The sequence below is a fragment of the Bos grunniens genome, chromosome 24, assembly GCF_055505025.1.
Source record: "Bos grunniens cultivar Pamir isolate PY7600 chromosome 24, Bosgru_T2T1.0, whole genome shotgun sequence".
NCBI lineage: Eukaryota > Metazoa > Chordata > Mammalia > Artiodactyla > Bovidae > Bos > Bos grunniens.
Window position 1 is genome coordinate 59644129 of NC_141188.1, and position 18963 is coordinate 59663091.

At 45.1% G+C, this 18963-nt stretch overlaps 1 protein-coding gene and 1 long non-coding RNA gene across 13 annotated transcripts in view; one reads left to right on the forward strand and one right to left on the reverse strand.

Annotated features, from left to right (window-relative positions):
* The first annotated feature begins 632 nt into the window (after nt 1-632).
* LOC147346364 (O-acyltransferase like protein-like) overlaps nt 633-18963 on the forward strand; it is a 68233-nt gene continuing 49902 nt past the window's right edge. For 4 of the 12 annotated variants that reach the window (XR_015154146.1, XR_015154148.1, XR_015154150.1 and 1 more), the window contains exons 1-2: nt 633-865; nt 18380-18519. Coding sequence is in view for 5 of the 12 variants with exons in the window: in XM_086373674.1 (XP_086229800.1) it covers nt 712-865; nt 18380-18519 (294 nt within the window). In the remaining 7 variants the exon portion in view is untranslated. The remainder of the gene's footprint in view (nt 866-18379; nt 18520-18963) is intronic. The other 8 variants (XM_086373673.1, XM_086373675.1, XM_086373676.1 and 5 more) reach the window with 6 other exon arrangements.
* LOC147346365 (uncharacterized) lies at nt 1786-18382 on the reverse strand. Its single transcript, XR_015154151.1, has 2 exons — nt 18122-18382; nt 1786-2301 (listed from the first exon to the last, which is right to left on the reverse strand). It is a non-coding gene; the product is annotated as an uncharacterized LOC147346365 (long non-coding RNA).

Sequence of the window (18963 nt, forward strand, 5' to 3'; positions counted from 1 at the left end):
AAAGTATCTATACCATGAGAAATCCGGATCCACACAGTTCATACTTTTTTAAGGTAGATGAACACAGTCACCCTGGTCTTTTCCAGCATCGTTTGCTTCGTTGGACGTGCATCCTAAGCCCCCTGGGATGAAGTGGGTGTTTATTTGTCCTACCACAATACCCGGTGTTTCCGTGGGGAGGTTCATCACTCCCACTTGTGGCTTTCAAATCCGGCAAACATATTAACAGAGGCAGAAAATGCCCAGATGATGACGCAGAAGCCCTTCTTTGCTTAGCATTTCCTGAACGTTCTATAGATTGGATTCACACTCATTCTTGGGTAAAAACCCAACCCTGCCACCTCACTTCCTCCATTCGCTTATTTGTTAAACCCAGAGATGTACACAAGGCATCTAATGCGAGAAAGTCTAGGCTAGTCCCTATTAACTGGAAATGTTAATCCGCATAACTAAAGGAAGCCAGGTGGTCAGCGGCCCCCACATCCACAGGGCGATTTTACTCAACAATAACAAGTCGTACACAAATCGGTTTCCATGGTTTGTTCAATGCGGCCGCTTTGCAGGTGGCGGAGGAGACACAGCTTGTCTCTGCACGTTAAAGCGCGAGAATGTCACATTTCCCCCCAACACGTTGTGGTCTGGTGTTTTATAAATGCAAGGTCTTGTCTAGGAGGGAAATTTTGCCCTGCCAGGCGAAGGTCTTCACCGAAGATGGCCCTGACTTTGCTGCTTTGTCTCCTCTCTTTTCAATTTCAGTTGCCTTTTGTTTTTCCTGCAAGAAATGTTTCTCTCAAGTGCATGCAGGACTTTGAAGAATTCCTTTCTGATCTGAATTCAGTGGAGCCCAAAGAATATGCTCTAAGAAGTAAGTAGGTTTTTCCTGGCCCGTTGGGTAGCTGAACATGGGGCAGACAGGTTTGGACTTGGGATGTTCTAGAAAAGCTCTTGAGAATTAAAAACCCAGGACCAAATAGGAAAGACAAGAGAAGCTCAATTTACAATTTGCAACAGGAATCAAGAAGGAAGAAGGAATTTTAACTTCAGAAGGCACTAGAGAGAGTGGTATTAATTCCAGCCAGAAGGAATTTCATGAGGACCAGTTTCTCAATGAGTGACGATTATTTGTAAATTGTATGATGCTGTTTACTATTTTTGAAGTTGATAACATTTCACCACTGTATGAGATAGCTTGGTTTATTTCTTTCTCTAGACATTTAGTCTGCATTTGAAAAAGAATTGCTTCACTGTTTAGGAAACAGGTCTGCCCATTTTATGTTTGATGGTAAATTCTGAGGAGTATTTTGGTGAACATATTGGCTCGGATTGTGTATAATAAATTTGATTGTAGCCAGACCTCTTTGCATGCGATATGGATGGACAGCAGGCTGCAGTAATTTTATTTTTTGTTAGTTTTCCAGAATTATTTTCACAGCTAAAGGGACATATACATTCCTGTCAGAAAGTGGCAAGAAATCAGATTCATTTTCAGTGGGATAACCTCTCCAGGAGAATGATTCCTTCTTGATGCTGATGTAAACCGCTAAGGAGGAAAATGTAAAAACTCACTTTTTCCAAAGCCAGAAACATTCTTACAGCAATTTTCATTTCCATTTAACACATGAATAATTTACTTTGTATTGGGAAATCCAATTAGGAACATAATATACATATTAAAGATAAACAAAAGTTTTGATCTAGTATTAATTCAAAATGGCACATGACTTGAAGCAATTACTTCAAATTATATGTTCTTGTAGTTAATGAAATGATAGGGTGATACGTATCCAATGGATTCAATAGCCATCTTCAAGTTTTATTTTGGAATTGAATATGTTTTTCTGTAATACTTGGTAATATTGACAGAGAACATTCTGACAAACACAGGCCCAATAAGCTGGCCAAGAAAATCCATCAGGGTTCGGTGAGTCCTGGTGATGTGATGGTGGGAGGCATTGTCATCGTTAGTCACAGCCTTGTTAGTGCTTTATCTGTCGCGTACGTTACTCTGGTCTTGCACCCACGGTGTTCCATCTGTAGGCACATGGACATTGACACCTTATTTATTTATTTCTTTTTTTAGTTGTAGAAGTGTCCCAAAGTCGAACGGTCCAAGAAAGAGCTGACTGATGTGTATAAACGGGACAGAGGACCATCAGTGGGTGGGTGAATACTACTATCTGGTGGTGTGACTGAGTTTCGTTCTAGCGCATCCCCAACGCCCTTGGCGTTGTTGCTTTGACAGGGTGTCTGAGATTTCGAGCGTAGAACGTGGTTCTGACCTTTGTTCTCAGCGTGGTTTTCCTGACAGTCATGTGGATGGAAAAATAATGAAAGTCAGTATTTAGAGAGTATGTTTACATGGCAAGTGCTGCTCCCGGCCCAGTGCAAGAGTTGTCTCTCGTTTAGTCCTAACGCCCTTCCTCACCCGTGGGGAGGACATTACTTTCACCTCTGTTTTATAAGTGAGCCACAAAGATGCAAAGCATCTTGCCAAAATAAGTGATGCAGGTAGGATTTGGAACCAGGTCATCTGATTCCCAAGCCTGCATTTTCAATTACTGCCCCAAATAAACAGCAACCAGAGAAACAAGACCAAAAATAGTCATCAGCAAAAAAAAAAAAAAAAAAAAGAATGAAGCAGAAACACATGTATCAATATGAAGGGAATATGCAAAAATAACATCAAGGAAAAAAAGTCGTGGAAGAATATATATATATAGTAGGTAAAGTTTCAAAAATTCAAGTTAAGGTGCTCTATTGCTTTGGGGGACATACGTACCTGGTACAAAAGGAAAGAAAGCGTGAGAACGATAACCTCCACATTCGGTTAGAGGTGGCCCTGCAGTGGGGGTGGTGAGAGTAGGGATGTCACTGGGGATCCATCAGGGTCAAGTTGTGTTTTTTAAGCTGGGCGACTGCAACACAGGTGTTTGTTTTTTTTTTTTTCTTTGTGCCTTTTTAAGATATTAAATGTTGCATAGTAATGTTTTAAAACTCCATCCCCAATCCAAAGCACAGAGATGACACCAGCAGAACCTCTGATAATAAGTGGGGTCTGAGGAATTAAGTGGAGGGAGAGGGTGCTTGAAATTCAGGCAGACGTGTTTGTTTTTGCAGAAGGGAATTGGTGTCTTTGCTGCTGTGGAACAGGAGAGAGCTTGGTGTTAGAGCCTAAGACAGACGCTCAGTCTGGTGGAGGAGGCTGGATTGGAGAGGGTGGAGCTTATGGAAGGGACGAGTCCAGGAGCACGACTCTAAGATGAGGTTTCCGTGCATCCTTCCCTCCATCCTTCTCCATTAAAGAGAACAGACTCCAACCATCGCTATTTGAAGGCTTTCCTTTTGCCACCCTCTGGGCCCCTGATTCTATCCCCCACCTCTGCCGGCATTCTCAGGCCAGCGTTCTGGCCCCTCTGCTTCTGATTTTTTGTTTTATTCCTTTGTCTATTTCTGGCCGCCCTGGGTTTTTGTTGCTGCGCTCGGGCTTTCTCTGGTTGCCTCTCGCTGTGGGGCTCCTTCTGTCGTGGGGCGCAGGCCCAGGCCGCGGGCTGCAGCAGTTTCCGTGGCAGCCTCGTTAGCTGTGGCCCGTGGGCTTTAGAGAGATCCCTTAGTAGCTGCGGCCCCCAGGGTTAGCTGATCCAAGGCAACGTGGGATCCTCCCAGGCCAGAGACTGAACGGGTATCTCTTGCTTTGCAAGGTGGACATTCTTAACCACTGGACTACCAGGGAACCTCTTGTTTTGCTTTTATACTCCACAATCCTCAACAATCTACATTCAATCACTTACATGAAAATTGCAGCCGCAAAGATCTCTGGCAGCTTCTCTGCAGACTGGTCATTTCTTTCTCCATTTTCTTTTTCCTTGACCGTGGTGATGTCAACTATCTTCCTTCTTAACACTCACCTCTTTCTAACTCAAGGATCGTCCTTCCTTACGGGGGTTTGTCTTCTCTCTCCACCTCTTTCTGCCTGCACCTTCCCACCGCTCCTTTCCTCACTGTCCCTCCCTTGTAAACAGAACCCCGTCTCAGGAACAAGGCATTGCTCCACAGACACTGCTGGGCCAGCAGGCCTGGCACCTGGGCTCTCGTCCTGTTTAGGCCGAGAACCAGCCATGTGCTTGGCCCCAGCCAAGCCGTTCACTTTGCTAAACAAGTTTTCCCACCCATGAAGTAGAGAGCTTGTGCTTCTCAGAGTGTGAGGGTCTGCAGCAGCTTAAAAATGTTCTAATTTCTCCGCTCAGCAGTCTGCTCTAGCCGGGGTCGAGTGTTTAAGCTGAATGTCCAACGCAGGGACTTTTAAGGGTTAAATCACATAAATTAACAATTGGGTAGAGTATGTTAGGGAGAAGGGAATGGCAACCCACTCCAGTGTTCTTGCCTGGAGAATCCCAGGAATGGAGGAACCTGGTGGGCTGCAGTCTATGGGGTCGCACAGAGTCGGACGCAACTGAAGCAACTGAGCAGCAGCAGAGTATGTTAAGAACAAAAGGAATGAATACTCAAAAGTCATCACTTCCTAATGGTTGTATTGCATCTGGCCATCATCTGTACTCTTTAGATTTTATTTTTAATTTATATTCTTTATTTGGCTGCGCCAGGTCTCAGCCGCAGCACGCGGGATCTTCAGTCATTCACTGAAGATGGCATGTGGGACCTCTGGTTGCGGCTTGTGGGATTTAGTTCCCTGACCAGGGGTCAAACCCAGGCCTCCCACACTGGGAGTGTGGAGTCTTAGCCACTGGACCCTCAGGGAAGTCCCCATCGTCTGTACTCCCAAACGAGCCTGTGCGGTGGAGATGTACTGCTGGGCTACTGGCCATCAACCTCCGAGCTCAAGCTCGGGGACGGCAGGCTAGGGGCTTGAAGTCAGCGGCAGAAGTTTATTCACCGCGCAAGTCAGCAATCCCTGCAGGTCAGGACTTGTGTTGTTGACTGTCTAGACTTCAGAAGTTGATGGAGAAAATGCTACAAATGAAAACTTAAACTGTGTGTTATGTCTATAGCCTTCACATTATAAATAGCACCCACAACTGTCATTCAGCAAAAACATGGCTCACATCCTGGACGAATGGGTGAAGCTCTGGCATATCTTCCTGGCTTCACATCCGCATTACTCATAAGGATGGACAAAAATATCACCCGCCATTTATGTGGGGATGACACTCATTGGTGTCATAGGCATAATCATAGGTTGGCGACAGAAAATGAGAATTTGGCAAAAATTAATGAAAGCATTCTGTGAGCATCAATTGGCTATGTATGCAATTTATAACAGGAGTATTATTTTTAAAATGATATTTACATTTTTAATGAGACATAGCTTATTTTGTTTTTAATATTTATTTGGCTGTGCCAAATCTTAGCTGTGGCCTGTGGGATCTCGTTCCCTGATCAGGGATCAAACGTGGGTCTGTGGCATTGGGAGCTCAGGGTCTCAGCCCCGGGACCACATTTCTTCCTGTTTTTCCTTCCCTTTTGTTCTATCCTCGTTTTGGTTTTCCACCCCCACACCTACTTGTTTTCCTTGCTGTGTTTCTAATATTAGATTTTAATACAAAATGGTGAATTCGTTTAGCGGATGTGTTTAGTCTCTAAGCCGTGTCTGGCTCTTTTGCGACTGCACAGACTGTAGCCCGCCAGGCTCCTCTGTCCATGGGATCTCCCAGTCAGGAGTACTGGAGTGGGTTGCCATTTCTTCTCCAGGGGATCTTCCTGATGCAGGGATCAAACACTGCTTCTCCTGCATTGGCAGGCAGACTCTTTACCACTGAGCCACCTAGGAAGCCCTTAGTGAATATGTGATCCTTATTAAATACATATGGAGATAGAGGTATATCTATATATCCATATACCCTTTCATGCTAATCTGGGGACTTCCTGCCTTTGGCTTTCTTACGTATGTTCTAGAATAATGATTTCGTGTCTCCCGTCTGAACATCTTAGCTTCTTCCATCTTTCCTCTTTTCACCTGGAAACTAAGAAGGGTTTATGCTCTTCTGTGTTGGCACTTGGTATAAATGTTTTAACACATAATTTAAAGAGCAGATAATGAGCAGATGACCAGAACACACAATAGAAACACCATTGAAAGGAGACTCTGAAGCCGTGTTATGTGTCTTCCGTCCTACCAGGCAGCTGATCAGTTACTCCTGCAGGTCTCTCCATGGCTCACGGTGTTCTCCAGTTTCCGCCCTCCTAGGGTCCCATCTCTCCGTAATCTTGTTGTACTTTCCCCGAGCACGTGGCTGCTGCTTCTCTCCAGGCCCGCAGCTTCTTCCACCACGGCTCACAAGCTACTTGGTGGTACCCTCGGCTTGGATTAGAATCCCCACTTGGAGAATGTTACAGGTTGAACGGTGTCCTCCAAAAAGATATGTTGAAACCCCAAGTCCTGGCACTGTGGTCCATGATCCTGTTTGGAAACAGGATCTTTACAGATGTGATCAAGTTATGGTGGGGCTATCAGTTCAGTCGCTCAGTCATGTCCGACTCTTTGTGACCCCATGAATCGCAGCACGCCAGGCCTCCCTGTCCATCACCACTCTCAGAGTTCCATCAGACTCATGTCCAACGAGTCGGTGATATCATCCAGCCATCTCATCCTCTGTCAGCCCCTTTTCCTCCTGCCCCCAATCCCTCCCAGCATCAGAGTCTTTTCCAATGAGTCAACTCTTTGCATGAGGTGGCCAAAGTACTAGAGTTTCAGCTTTAGCATCTTTCCTTCCAAAGAAATCCCAGGGCTGATCTCCTTTAGAATGGACTGGTTGGATCTCCTCGCAGTCCAAGGGACTCTCAAGAGTCTTCTCCAACACCACAGTTCAAAAGCATCAATTCTTCGGCACTCAGCCTTCCTCACCGTCCAACTCTCACATCCATACATGACCACAGGAAAAACCATAACCTTGACTAGACGAACCTTTGTTGGCAAAGTAATGTCTCTGCTTTTGAATATGCTATCTAGGTTGGTCATAACTTTCCTTCCAAGGAGTAAGCGTCTTTTAATTTCATGGCTGCAGTCACCATCTGTAGTGATTTTGGAGCCCAAGAAAATAAAGTCTGACACTGTTTTCACTGTTTCTCCATCTATTTACCAGGAAGTGATGGGACCAGATGCCGTGATCTTCATTTTCTGAATGTTGAGCTTTAAGCCAACTTTTTCACTCTCCACTTTCACTTTCATCAAGAGACTTTTTAGTTCCTCTTCACTTTCTGCCATAAGGGTGGTGTCATCTGCATATCTGAGGTGATTGCTATTTCTCCCAGCAATCTTGATTCCAGCTTGTGTTTCTTCCAGTCCAGCGTTTCTCATGATGTACTCTGCATAGAAGTTAAATAAGCAGGGTGACAATATACAGCCTTGACGTACTCCTTTTCTGATTTGGAACCAGTCTGTTGTTCCATGTCCAGTTCTAACTGTTGCTTCCTGACCTGCATACAGATTTCTCAAGAGGCAGGTCAGGTGGTCTGGTATTCCCATCTCTTGAAGAATTTTCCACAGTTTATTGTGATCCACACAAAGGCTTTGGCATAGTCAAGAAATCAGAAATAGATGTTTTTCTGGAACTCTCTTGCTTTTTCCATGATCCAGCAGATGTTGGCAATTTGATCTCTGGTTCCTCTGCCTTTTCTAAAACCAGCTTGAACATCAGAAAGTTCATGGTTCATGTATTGCTGAAGCCTGGCTTGGAGAATTTTGAGCATGACTTTACTAGCATGTGAGATGAGTGCAATTGTGCGGTGGTTTGAACATTCTTTGGCATTGCCTTTCTTTGGGATTGGAATGAAAACTGACCTTTTCCAGTCCTGTGGCCACTGCTGAGTTTTCCAAATTTGCTGGCATCTTGAGTGCAGCACTTTCACAGCATCATCTTTCAGGATTTGAAATAGCTCAACTGAAATTCCATCACCTCCACTAGCTTTGTTCATAGTGATGCTTTCTAAGGCCCACTTGACTTCACATTCCAGGATGTCTGGCTCTAGGTCAGTGCCAGACTGTTATTCAGTTGCTCAGTCATGTCCAACTCTTTGAAACCCCATGGACTGCAGCACACCAGGCTTCCCTGTCCTTCACCATCTCCGAGAGTTTGCTCAAACTCATGTCCAATTGAGTCAGCTATGCCACCCAACCATCTCATCCTTTGTCACCCCCTTCTCCTCCTGCCCTCAATCTTTCCTAGCATCAGGATCTTTCCCAATGAGTCGGCTCTTCACATTAGGGACAGTCCAAATCCAATGACTCATGTCCTTATAAGAGGGAAATACAGGAATTCCCCGGTGGTGCAGTGCTTAGGGTTCCATGCTTCCGTTGCAGGGAGCACGGATTTGACCCCTGGTTGGGGAACTAAGATCCCACATGCCGTGTGGTGTGGCCACAAAATGAAAAAAAGGAAACAGACACACAGACAGACACCCAGGGAGAAATGCTGCCTAACGACCAGGGCAGAGAAGGAGTGGGTGTGTTTAAGAGCCAAGGATCTCCAAGGACTGCCGGCAGATTCTCCTCCGGAGCCTCTAGACGGAACCAACCCTCCTGACCCCATGATTTCGGACTTCTAGTCTCCAGAACCATGGGACAAAAAACTTCTGTTGTGTCAGGCCACCCAGTTAGTGGTGTTTGTTAACACAGCTGCAGGAAACAAATACAGAGAGTTATGGCCTCTCGAAACCAACCACCCTCCAGAATAAAAAATCATGTGTTTATTATCTGAGATGAAAATAAAAAAGCAAAGCAAGCGGTCTCAGGTAGGTCTTGGAACTCATTTTCCTTGTGATGTCCCAGGCCCACCCACGGCCACTCCATCGAGTCCAAGCAGACCCATTTGCAGCCCTCTCTGCAGGGGAGGCCTCTCAGGGGGAGTCGATTTATACGGAATTAAAACTGCTCAGCATATTGAGGCCCCAATGGTTTCACATCAAGTCTGCATTTTCCTGCACTTTGCTCCTCAGGGAAACAAGGAGACGGATGGAGGGAGGTTTCTGGTTCCTGGCAGCTGGCAGGGTTTTTCATTTCCTGTTTTCTCCAAGCTCCTCACATCCTTGAAATCTTCCCCAAGCAGCTCCCTTTGCTGTAAAACTCTCCTAACCCTTCGAGTCCCTTCTCCCGGCCCTCGGCCCTCAGCCCACTCTAATGGTTGTGTTGCTCATCTTCCTACTCTGACTGATCACCCCCTCCCTTTGGCTTCATCATTTATCTCTTGGAGTGATTATTTCCTGTCTCATCCTCTCTTCTGAAAACCGAGGCTTAGTATAGGGGGTGGGCCACAGGGCCACTCACTTGGCTAGCCAGTCAAGGCCCCAGCCCTGCCTCTGATCTCTGGTCCTCAGTGGAAGACTGACCATCTGCTTGATTTAAATTCTCAGAACATTGCCTCTTTTCCCATCTGGCTGTCAGTCTGGAGGGCATTTTATTCAAGGCCACCCCCTCCACTGGTGCTGAAGCTAGGGTCAGAAAAGATGCTGAAACCAAGAAAAGCTCATAATACAGAAAGGGCGACAGCGTGGGCTTCACTGAAATTTCTGGGTTAACTGGATTTCAAATATCCATGTTGTTGTAGGCTGAAACCTAGATCCCCAAAGACCTCTCATTCTAACCCCTGGGACCTGTGAATATTACCTTATATGGAAACAAGCTGTTGTTGCTCAGTGGCTCAGTCATGTCTGACTCTTTGTGACCCCATGGACTGCAGCACACCAGGCTTCCCTGTCCTTCACCATCTCCTGGAGTTTGCTCAAACTTATGTTCATTGAGTTGGTGATGCCATCCCACCATCTTATCCTCTGTCATCCCCTTCTCCTCCTGCCTTCAATTTTTCCCAGCATCAGGGTCTTTTCCCAATGAGTCAGTTCTTTGCATCAGGTGGTCAAAGTATTGGAGCTTCAACTTCAGCATCAGTCCTTCCAATGAATATTCAGGGTTGATTTCCTTTAGGATGGACTGGTTGGATTTCCTTTCTGTCCAAGGGATCTGCAGATATGTTTATATTAAAGATTCTGAGATGAGAAGGTTACCCTGGCTTACCCAGGTGGACCCGAAATGCAATCACAAGGATCCTTAGAAGAGGGAGGGACAAGGAGGAGGGAGGTTTGACACAGAGGAGAAGATGCAACCACAGAGACAGATCAGAGTGACATGACCGCAAGCCAAGGGACGCTGGCAGCCACAAGAGGCTGGAAGAGGCAAAGGATGATGGATTCTCCCCTGAGGCGTCCAGAAGGAGCACAGCTGTACTGACACATTGATTTTGGCTCAGTGATACTGATTTTGGACCTCTGGCCTCCAAAACTGTGAGAGAATAAATTTCTGTGTCTTTTAAAAAATATTCACTTATTTATCATTTGTTTGGCTGTACTGGGTCTTAGTTGGGGACACAGGATCTTTGTTGCATCATGCAAGATGTTTCATTACAGGGCAGGACTCTCTAGTGGTGGCCCTGGGGCTCAGCAGTTGTCATGTGTGGGCTTAGTTGCTCCTGAGAATGTGGGATCTTAATTCCCCAACCAGGGATCAAACCAGCACCCTCTACTAACATTGTGAAAAGTGTTAGTGGCTTAGTCGTGTCTGACTCTTCGCGACGGCAGACTGTAGCCCACCAGGCTCCTCTGCCCATGGCATTCTCCCGGCAAGAATACTGGAGTGGGTAGCCATTCCCTTCTCCAGGGGATCTTCCCAAACCAAGGATCGAACCCAGGTCTCCTGCATTGCACCAGGCAGATTCTTAACCACTAGACCACCAGGGAAGTCCAAATTTCTGTGGTTTTAAGCCACCAAGTTTGTGATAATTTGTAACAGCAACCACAGGAAACTAATATACATACTATTCTCGTTGTAGTCCAAGTTTAATAGTTGGCCAGATGCAAGGTGGACTGCCAGGAGACGTTTGCAAAGAGCCTGATTCAGGAACTTGGATATCAGATCAATAGCACATTCTTATCTTTTATCCACAAGGAGATCCCTGACAACTGATGCTTAGCATTTATGTGCATCAGCCGCAGAGCAAGGACTATTCAATTCTAGTTTTAAAAAATCTCCGGTGTAACACAGCCATCTGGTAGGTGCTTAATAAATATTTTCTGTAGATGCTGACGGAGAAGGCAATGGCACCCCACTCCAGTACTCTTGCCTGGAAAATCCCGTGGACGGAGGAGCCTGGTAGGCTGCAGTCCATGGGGTCACACAGAGTCGGACACGACTGAGCGACTTCACTTTCTCGCATTGGAGAAGGAAATGGCAACCCACTCCAGTGTTCTTGCCTGGAGAATCCCAGGGACTCGGGAGCCTGGTGGTCACAGAGTCAGACACGACTGAAGCAACTTAGCAGTAGCAGCAGCAGTAGATGCTCAAGATGACTTATGCTTTCAGGATTTGTTTGTGGCTGAGCATTCTAGAAGCTTCTGCTGCCTTCACCTTCCTGATATAGATAGGTGCATTCATATTTTAAAATTTAAGATCACTGACCAAGGTCTTTTTTTCCTCCATTTAAAGCCACAAATTGATCACTTCTGCATTTTAATATCCACATATCATCACCAAGACAGAAAACGTGTCTGCCAATTAGCTCAGCAGAACTGTTTTTAATCTTTTGGAAATGAAAACTTGGAACAACCGGCGTGTGATTTGAAGTAGCAGGTGGAATTAATCTTTAGTTTATTCTATCCCTCCCTCCCATGAAAATCACAGTGTATTTAGATCGGGATGGGGGCCCCTGGCTGGCATCTCAGGATGTTGACAGAAACTAATCAAGGGTAAGGCAGGAAAAGGACAACCTGTCCATTCGAATTCATAATCAGAAAGGAAGTAAATCTAATTGGAAATGTCCACAGCATGCAAAATAACCTCAGCTAGAAAACCATAAATCCAATCCATTTACGAAACAAAACACCAATTGGAAAGAAAACTAGAGTTTAATCTTCTCAAATGAAGAATTAGGTATCTCTCTCTGTTTGTCCTGCAGGGACTCATCCAAGGGTCAAGACAGGCTCTTACAGCTCCAGATCCTTAAACTTTAGGCTACCAGGTTTGGGATACTTAGTGATGAAGAAGGGAATTTGGAAATTATGCAGTCTATTTCTAATAAGGGTCTTCCCAGATGGCTCAAGCGGTAAGGAATCCGCCTGCAATGCAGGAGACACAGGAGACGGAGATTTGATCGCTGGGTCGGGAAGATCCCTAGGGAAGGAAATGGCAACCCACTGCAGTGTTCTTGCTTGGAAAACCCAATGGACAGAGGAGCCTGGTGGGCTACAGTCCATGGGGTTGCAAAGAGTCCGACATGACTGAGCACGCACATGTGTTTCTAATAAGTACATCCAGTTTTGTTCTTGACACAGAGAAGAACTTACATTTGTGGAGCTGGATTTGGGGCATTCGAACTTACGTTTTTCAAAATTTAAGGCAATTAATTCAGTGAATGTTTATTGACCTCTTGGTCTGAAACGTGCTTGGATGAAGGCACAGCTCCTCCGTCACAGGGGAGACGGCCAGCGGTGACAGGCCTTCCAGCGTGTTGGACTAGGCGAGAGTCTGGGCGGCTTCCTGGAGCGGACCATCCCCCGCCCCAGACTCCCAGGGTGATTCAGCGTTGGAGGGGCAGACAGGAAGGAGGGACATTCCAGGCAGAAAGACAGGCAAGTGCGGGCCTGGTGCCTCCTGTATAATGGAGCAGAGGAAATGGGTGTGGGTGTGGGACGATGAGCCTGGAGAAGCAGGTCTGGTCACGAAAGGCCTTTTAAACTGAGCTCAAGTCTGGAAATGATCTGAAAGAGCATTGCAATCAAGCCTGACTGCACAGAGCATCTCCTGGGAGTTTTTTTTTTTAAGGTCTGTTATGACTTTTATTTCCCAACAATGACCAGGTTAATACAACATAATTTGCAGATACAATTGCCCTCCACTAATTGTATTTTGTCCTACACTTCTCAATACTGTACAATTCCAATCTTTGATAATTAAAAAAAAAACAGGAAAAAAAAGGGGGGAAGCTATTAACTAAATGGAACAATGTCAAATAAGATGCAAAAAAAATTATATCCTGGAAACTTTTGAAAAAACAATTAATGCCCTCGCCTCTCCCCTGGCCGATTAAGTCACTCTGTGAGGAGGAAGCCTGGGCCTTAGCATATTTTAAAAAGTTGCTCCAGGTGATTCTAATGTCTGCCCAGGAATGAGAATCCTGGCCCTAGATAAGAGATCTGCCAGGTTTTTCTCTAAAGAAACAGACGGTAAATATTTTCGGCTCTGTGGGCCTTACAGTCTCCGTTGCAACTACTCAGTTTTGTCTGCATTAACGAAGCAGCGTTGGTAATAGGTAAACAGATGAGATGGCTGTACTGCAAGAAAATCACGTATAAAAACAGGCAGGCCCGGTTCACCAACTCCTGCTTGAGATTATGGAATACCTGAGAAGAAATTTTTAAAATACTGATTTTAAAATTTCTGTTCATATTTTATCGTATATACACTCTATTTGCTAAATAATATGTGAGTCTCATAATCATCAGTTACTTGGACTTCCTTCTCCAAGAGTTGCCCGTTCATATCCTTAGCAGATTTTCAATCAGTTACTTTGACTTTTAAAACATTTCTGATTTCTAAGGTTCTTTATACGATCTGAATACAATTCTTTTCTAAAACTATAATTGTATTGATTTATTTGTTGTTGGCTGAGCCAGGCGGCCTCTGTTGCCGCGAGCTGGCTTTCTCTAGCTGCGGTTCGACGGCTTCTCCTGGGGGGAGCACGGCTCTAAGGCGTGTGGGGTACACGGGCCTAGCTGCTCCATGCCATGTGTGGTCTTCTCAAACCAGGGGTTGAGCCTGTGTCCCCTGCACTGACAGGCGGATTTTTCGCCCACTGAACCACCATGGAGGTCCTGAATACAATTTTTTTTTTCTGAATACAATTCTTTATCCAAGTTATTAATACAGTAGATACATCCTCTCCCTTGACAGCTACCTTTTAACTTTTGTTCATGGTGCCTTGGAGGTGTTGTAAGAAGGGGAGGGACTTGGTCAATCTTGTGATTCAGGCTGTTTAGCTTAAAAGATGATCACTGGCTGTAAGTGACCGTGGACACCAGCTCTAAGGTTTTGAGTGTGGTCAGAGCTGAGGAGAGTCACTCCCACGGGAGGGAAAAGGGAAGAGTCAGTTATACTCATTCTGGCAATAACCCAGAACCATAAAATAGAGGCCAGTGATATCAGACACCCACTGTTAAGCCCAAGCGGCCAGCGCAGCAGAACAGAAGAGGACAGGGTTCACAGCGAAGGTCTGGTTACCTTCGGCAGCTCAGCAGGGACCATCTTCCCAGTTATGGCCGGGAAGCCTTCAAAATAACAAACTACTTTCTTAAAGAGCACTCACGTAAGCCAAATGCAATTGATTCAACCTGATTCTGCATTATATCTCAGGAACCCAGTCATTAGTCGAAACAGAGGCAGAACTGCTGTGTGATTTGCCAGCTGTATTTGGGTTTTCTCCCCACTCATTCTAAGGAAGATCAATATCTTTAGCTACAGATAAGAACTGACAACCAAAACAGGGTCTTTTTGTGTATTTTAGGGGGCAAAAAGTTAGAGGTTAAGATTAAAATGAATTTGAACACACAGCTCTGATTCTCATTTGCTAGTTTGAATACTCAGTTCTGAATCTTGCTAGCAATTAAACAGAAGTAGATTTGTATTGAAGTGTATAGTACTTATCACCTCTGTGCTCCAGATTTCTCACTGTCCTGTCACTTAACAACGATGTGGCCCTGGGCGAGTGACCTGAGCTCCCTGTGCCTCGGAAACTGACATTGGTGCAATGTGTGTGTATAGTTCTGTATCATTTAAGCACACGTGTAGATCTGTGTAACTCATACCACAATCAAGACACAGGGATTCATCACCACAAACCTACCTCTTGCAACCACTTTGTAGACATACGCAACGCCCTCCCTCCACCATCACCAGCGTCATAACCCTTAGCAACCAGTTGTAATCATGTGTGTTGTGCGTCAAGTCGATTCGGCAGTGTCTGACTCTTTGTGACCCTGTGGGCTGTAGACAACCAGCCTTCTCTGCTCCTGGGATTCTCCAGGCAAGAACACTGGAGTGGGCTGCCATGCCCTCCTCCAGGGCATCTTCCCGACCCAGGGGCTGCACCCGCGTCTTTTATGTCTCCTGCGTTGGCAGGCGGGCTCTTTACCACTAGGCCACCTGGGACGTTACCGCTGTTCCAGAAAATGAAAATTGTGAAAGCTGCCCAACTCACTTTATAAATTTGACTATAACTTTGATTCCAAAACTAAAAAAGGGGGGGAGAAAGTGGTCCAATGATTAGAGAGAAATAAATAAGGCCATAGAACTATTGAGAAAGTCCAACAAAATCTCCAGGTTCCAGAACAAATAACAAAAATTGATAGCAATTTTCCACACAAGCAACAATCAGTTGGAAACTATTGAAATTAAAACACCAAGGAAAATAGCAAACGACACACTACCTAGGAATGTTTATGTAAACTTTTTTTTTTGGCCGTGCAGCTCGGCCTGCGGGATCTCAGTTCCTCTACCAGGGATTGAACCCGTGGCCCTGCAGTGAAAGCATGGAGTCTTAACCCTGGACCACCGGGGAAAGTCCCTGTAATCTGTTTTAAGATTATCATGGAAAAATACAAAATGATAAATAAGGACACAGAAGATGATTTCAGTAACTTGTGTGACATCCAGTGATGGCTTGATACAAAAATGACGTCTGTTTCCCCCAAATAACCTGTAAGTGTGAAGCAGTTTCAATCAGTATTCTAGTTGGATATTTTGAAGAGCTCAGTAATTTTTTTTCTGAATTTTTTTGCAATTTCTAAAAATTTCCTGAATTTTTCTGAACATGAATTTTCTGAAATTTGTATGAATGGCTAGCAGTTCACAAACATTAACTGGCTCAACTTTGCAAAGATGACTAAAGGCTTAATACTCAATATACTTCAAATCCGAAATAATAAAAACCATACGGTTCTGGTATTAGAACCAGGACTGGCTTCATAGACATGAGACCTTTGCAGTCACGCAGGGCCCCGCATTTAAAGGGGCCCCATGCTTTCTTTAATGTGATTTTCTGTCACCATCTTGAAATGCTTAATTAATTCTTAAACAAGAGGCCCTGTATTTTCATTTTGTATTAGTCCTGCAAATTATGTCATCAGTATTGGCTAGAACAAAGGCTGTTCAAGAATAGAACAAAAATTACAGTCTCAAAAGAATGGATTTCTATCAAATAAAGGACATTATAGATTAAAAAAAAAAACCAAAACCCTCCCAGATAACTGAGGGTATTTCTGATGACTCAGGTAGACAAGGACCAATATACACAATAATCAGGAGCTCTTGCAAATCAAAAAAGAAAATTCATTAAGAAATGGGCAAAGGATATAAACAGGTACTTTACAGAAGAGAAAACTGACATGGCTTAGATATTTTGAACAAAAATATCCTGACTTATTTTTAATTATAGAAACAAAAATCTAAGTAACTGGGTATCATTTTATATCTATCAACCACCACAAATGGGAAAGCTGAACCATGCAGAGAGGAACCAGCATTCCTGAGGATATAGTCTGGGCAGTCACTCTGGAACAATCTGGTGGGATTTACACGGTATTTGTGTACCTTGTGTCCGACTCATTGTGACCCTATGGACCATAGCCCACCAGGCTCCTCTGTGCATGGGGATTCTCTAGGCAAGAATACTACAGTGGGTTGCCATTCCCTTCTCCAAGGGATCTTTCTGACCCAGGGAGGGAACACGAATCTCTTCCGTCTCCTGGTCTCCTGCATTGGCAAGTGGGTTCTTTACTACTAGGGTCAGCTGGGAAGCCCCCACAGGGTGTAAATCTGAACTAAAGCCTCATGTAAGTTGAGGAATTTGTCCCCATGTTTTTGTGGGTTACAGACCATCTATGTGTCCACCACTCAGAGAACAGCAAAGTGTAAAATGGTGATGAATTATTATACAGTAGTTAGAAGCTCTGGACACAATAACACCATCAGTCCAGTTCAGTTCAGTTCAGTCGCTCAGTCGTATTTGACTCTTTGCAACCCCATAGACTGCAGCACGCCAGGCCTCCCTGTCCATTACCAACTCCCGGAGTTGACTCAAACTCACGTCCATTGAGTCGGTGATGCCATCCAGCCATCTCATCCTCTGTCGTCCCCTTCTCCTCCTGCCCCCAATCCCTCCCAGCATCAGAGTCTTTTCCAATGAGTCAACTCTTCGCATGAGGTGGCCAAAGTACTGGAGTTTCAGCTTTAGCATCATTCCTTCCAAAGAACACCCAGGGCTGATCTCCTTCAGAATGGACTGGCTGGATCTCCTTGCAGTCCAAGGGACTCTCAAGAGTCTTCTCCAACACCACAGTTCAAAAGCATCAATTCTTCGGCGCTTAGCTTTCTTCACAGTCCAACTCTCCCATCCATACATGACCACTGGAAAAACGATAGCCTTGACTAGACCGACCTTTGTTGGCAAAGTAATGTCTCTGCTTTTGAATATGCTATCTAGGTTGGTCATAACTTTCCTTCCAAGGAGTAAGCATCTTTTAATTTTGGCATCTGGTCCCATAACTTCATGGGAAATAGATGGGGAAACAGTGGAAACAGTGTCAGACTTTATTTTGGGGGGCTCCAAAATCACTGCAGTAACACCATAAACAGTACCAAACCGTGGAAACAGGAGATCTGAAGCAGAAAGCCTTTAACATAAATGACAAATAGACTTACAGAAGACAAGAACACGACAAATGAGATGGTGCATATCAAACATAAGCGTTGGAGGAATTGGGGGAGGGAAAAGAGAAAGGGAAAGTTGAAGAAAGAGGAAAGGAAATGAATTATTTAAAATGAAGGGGGAAAGGAAATATACGAGCACAAACAAACCAAGTAAGAATTTTATAGGACCACGGCTAAGAGAGCCATGAACTATGGGACTTGATTACTGCACTTTTTCGCTCCCAAGATTAAAAACCGAACGAACAAACATACAAAACCTCTCTCCAAAATAAGGTCCTACGAAATTGTATATAAAAAAATTTTAAGAGTATTTTCTCCTGGGTGTATAGAGGAGAGAGGAAAGCCACCAATTTTACTTACGTCTTTCTTACTCCCCAGAGCGTGAATGCAGAGTCTTCATCTTTTTTAGCAACAAATCGCGCGCGACAACATACATCGTGGTTCTCTGCGGTGAAGAGAGGGGCTCCGGACGAAGAACGCAGGCTCGAGAGTGTTACCGAAATACTCTCTTCTTTCTCGGTTCCTTTAAGTTTTAGAGGTTTGGAAGGGGGAGCTGAGCGCTGATGAATTCATCTGAAGCAAGGACGCTAACGCTGCCCACTTCTGTTTGAAACGCAGTGTATGACTCGGTCGGGAAGCTGGGCAGCAACGTTCTGGACGGAAACGTGGACAGGCTGGGCTCTTACAGCGAGTGTCTCTCCACCCGCGCGCCCGCCGGGCGCTTCCGGGGCCGCTACTGCAAGCTCCACGTGGCGCAGGTGAGCGGGCGTCTGCGCGTGCGCGCTTCAAGGACGCGCGGACCCGAGCTCGTGATGGAAACCCGGTACATGCCTGTGTGTGTGTGTGTGTCCGTATTTGCTCAGTCCGTGTCCGACTCTTTCCGACCCCATGGACTGACTGCTTATCTTCATTCAAAAAAAAAAAAAAGCTATTAAGGTGTTTTGCAAAAAGTTTAAATTTTAAACAGTTGGCAGAAACTTTCTTGCACGTCCTGAGTGTGGAGGTATAGGAGATAGTTGTCCGCAGGCCAAACAGGGCTTCATATGCTCCTCCCACCACACTGCAGGGACAAGACCCCTGGATGATCTTTGTGGGGAACCCAAGGTCCAGTCTCAGCCAGTGTTCCCGAGCGTTAACTCCTTACTCACCGGCAGTGTTTGGAATACCGAAAGGAAGTGGGCTCCCCATTACCCATAGTCCTT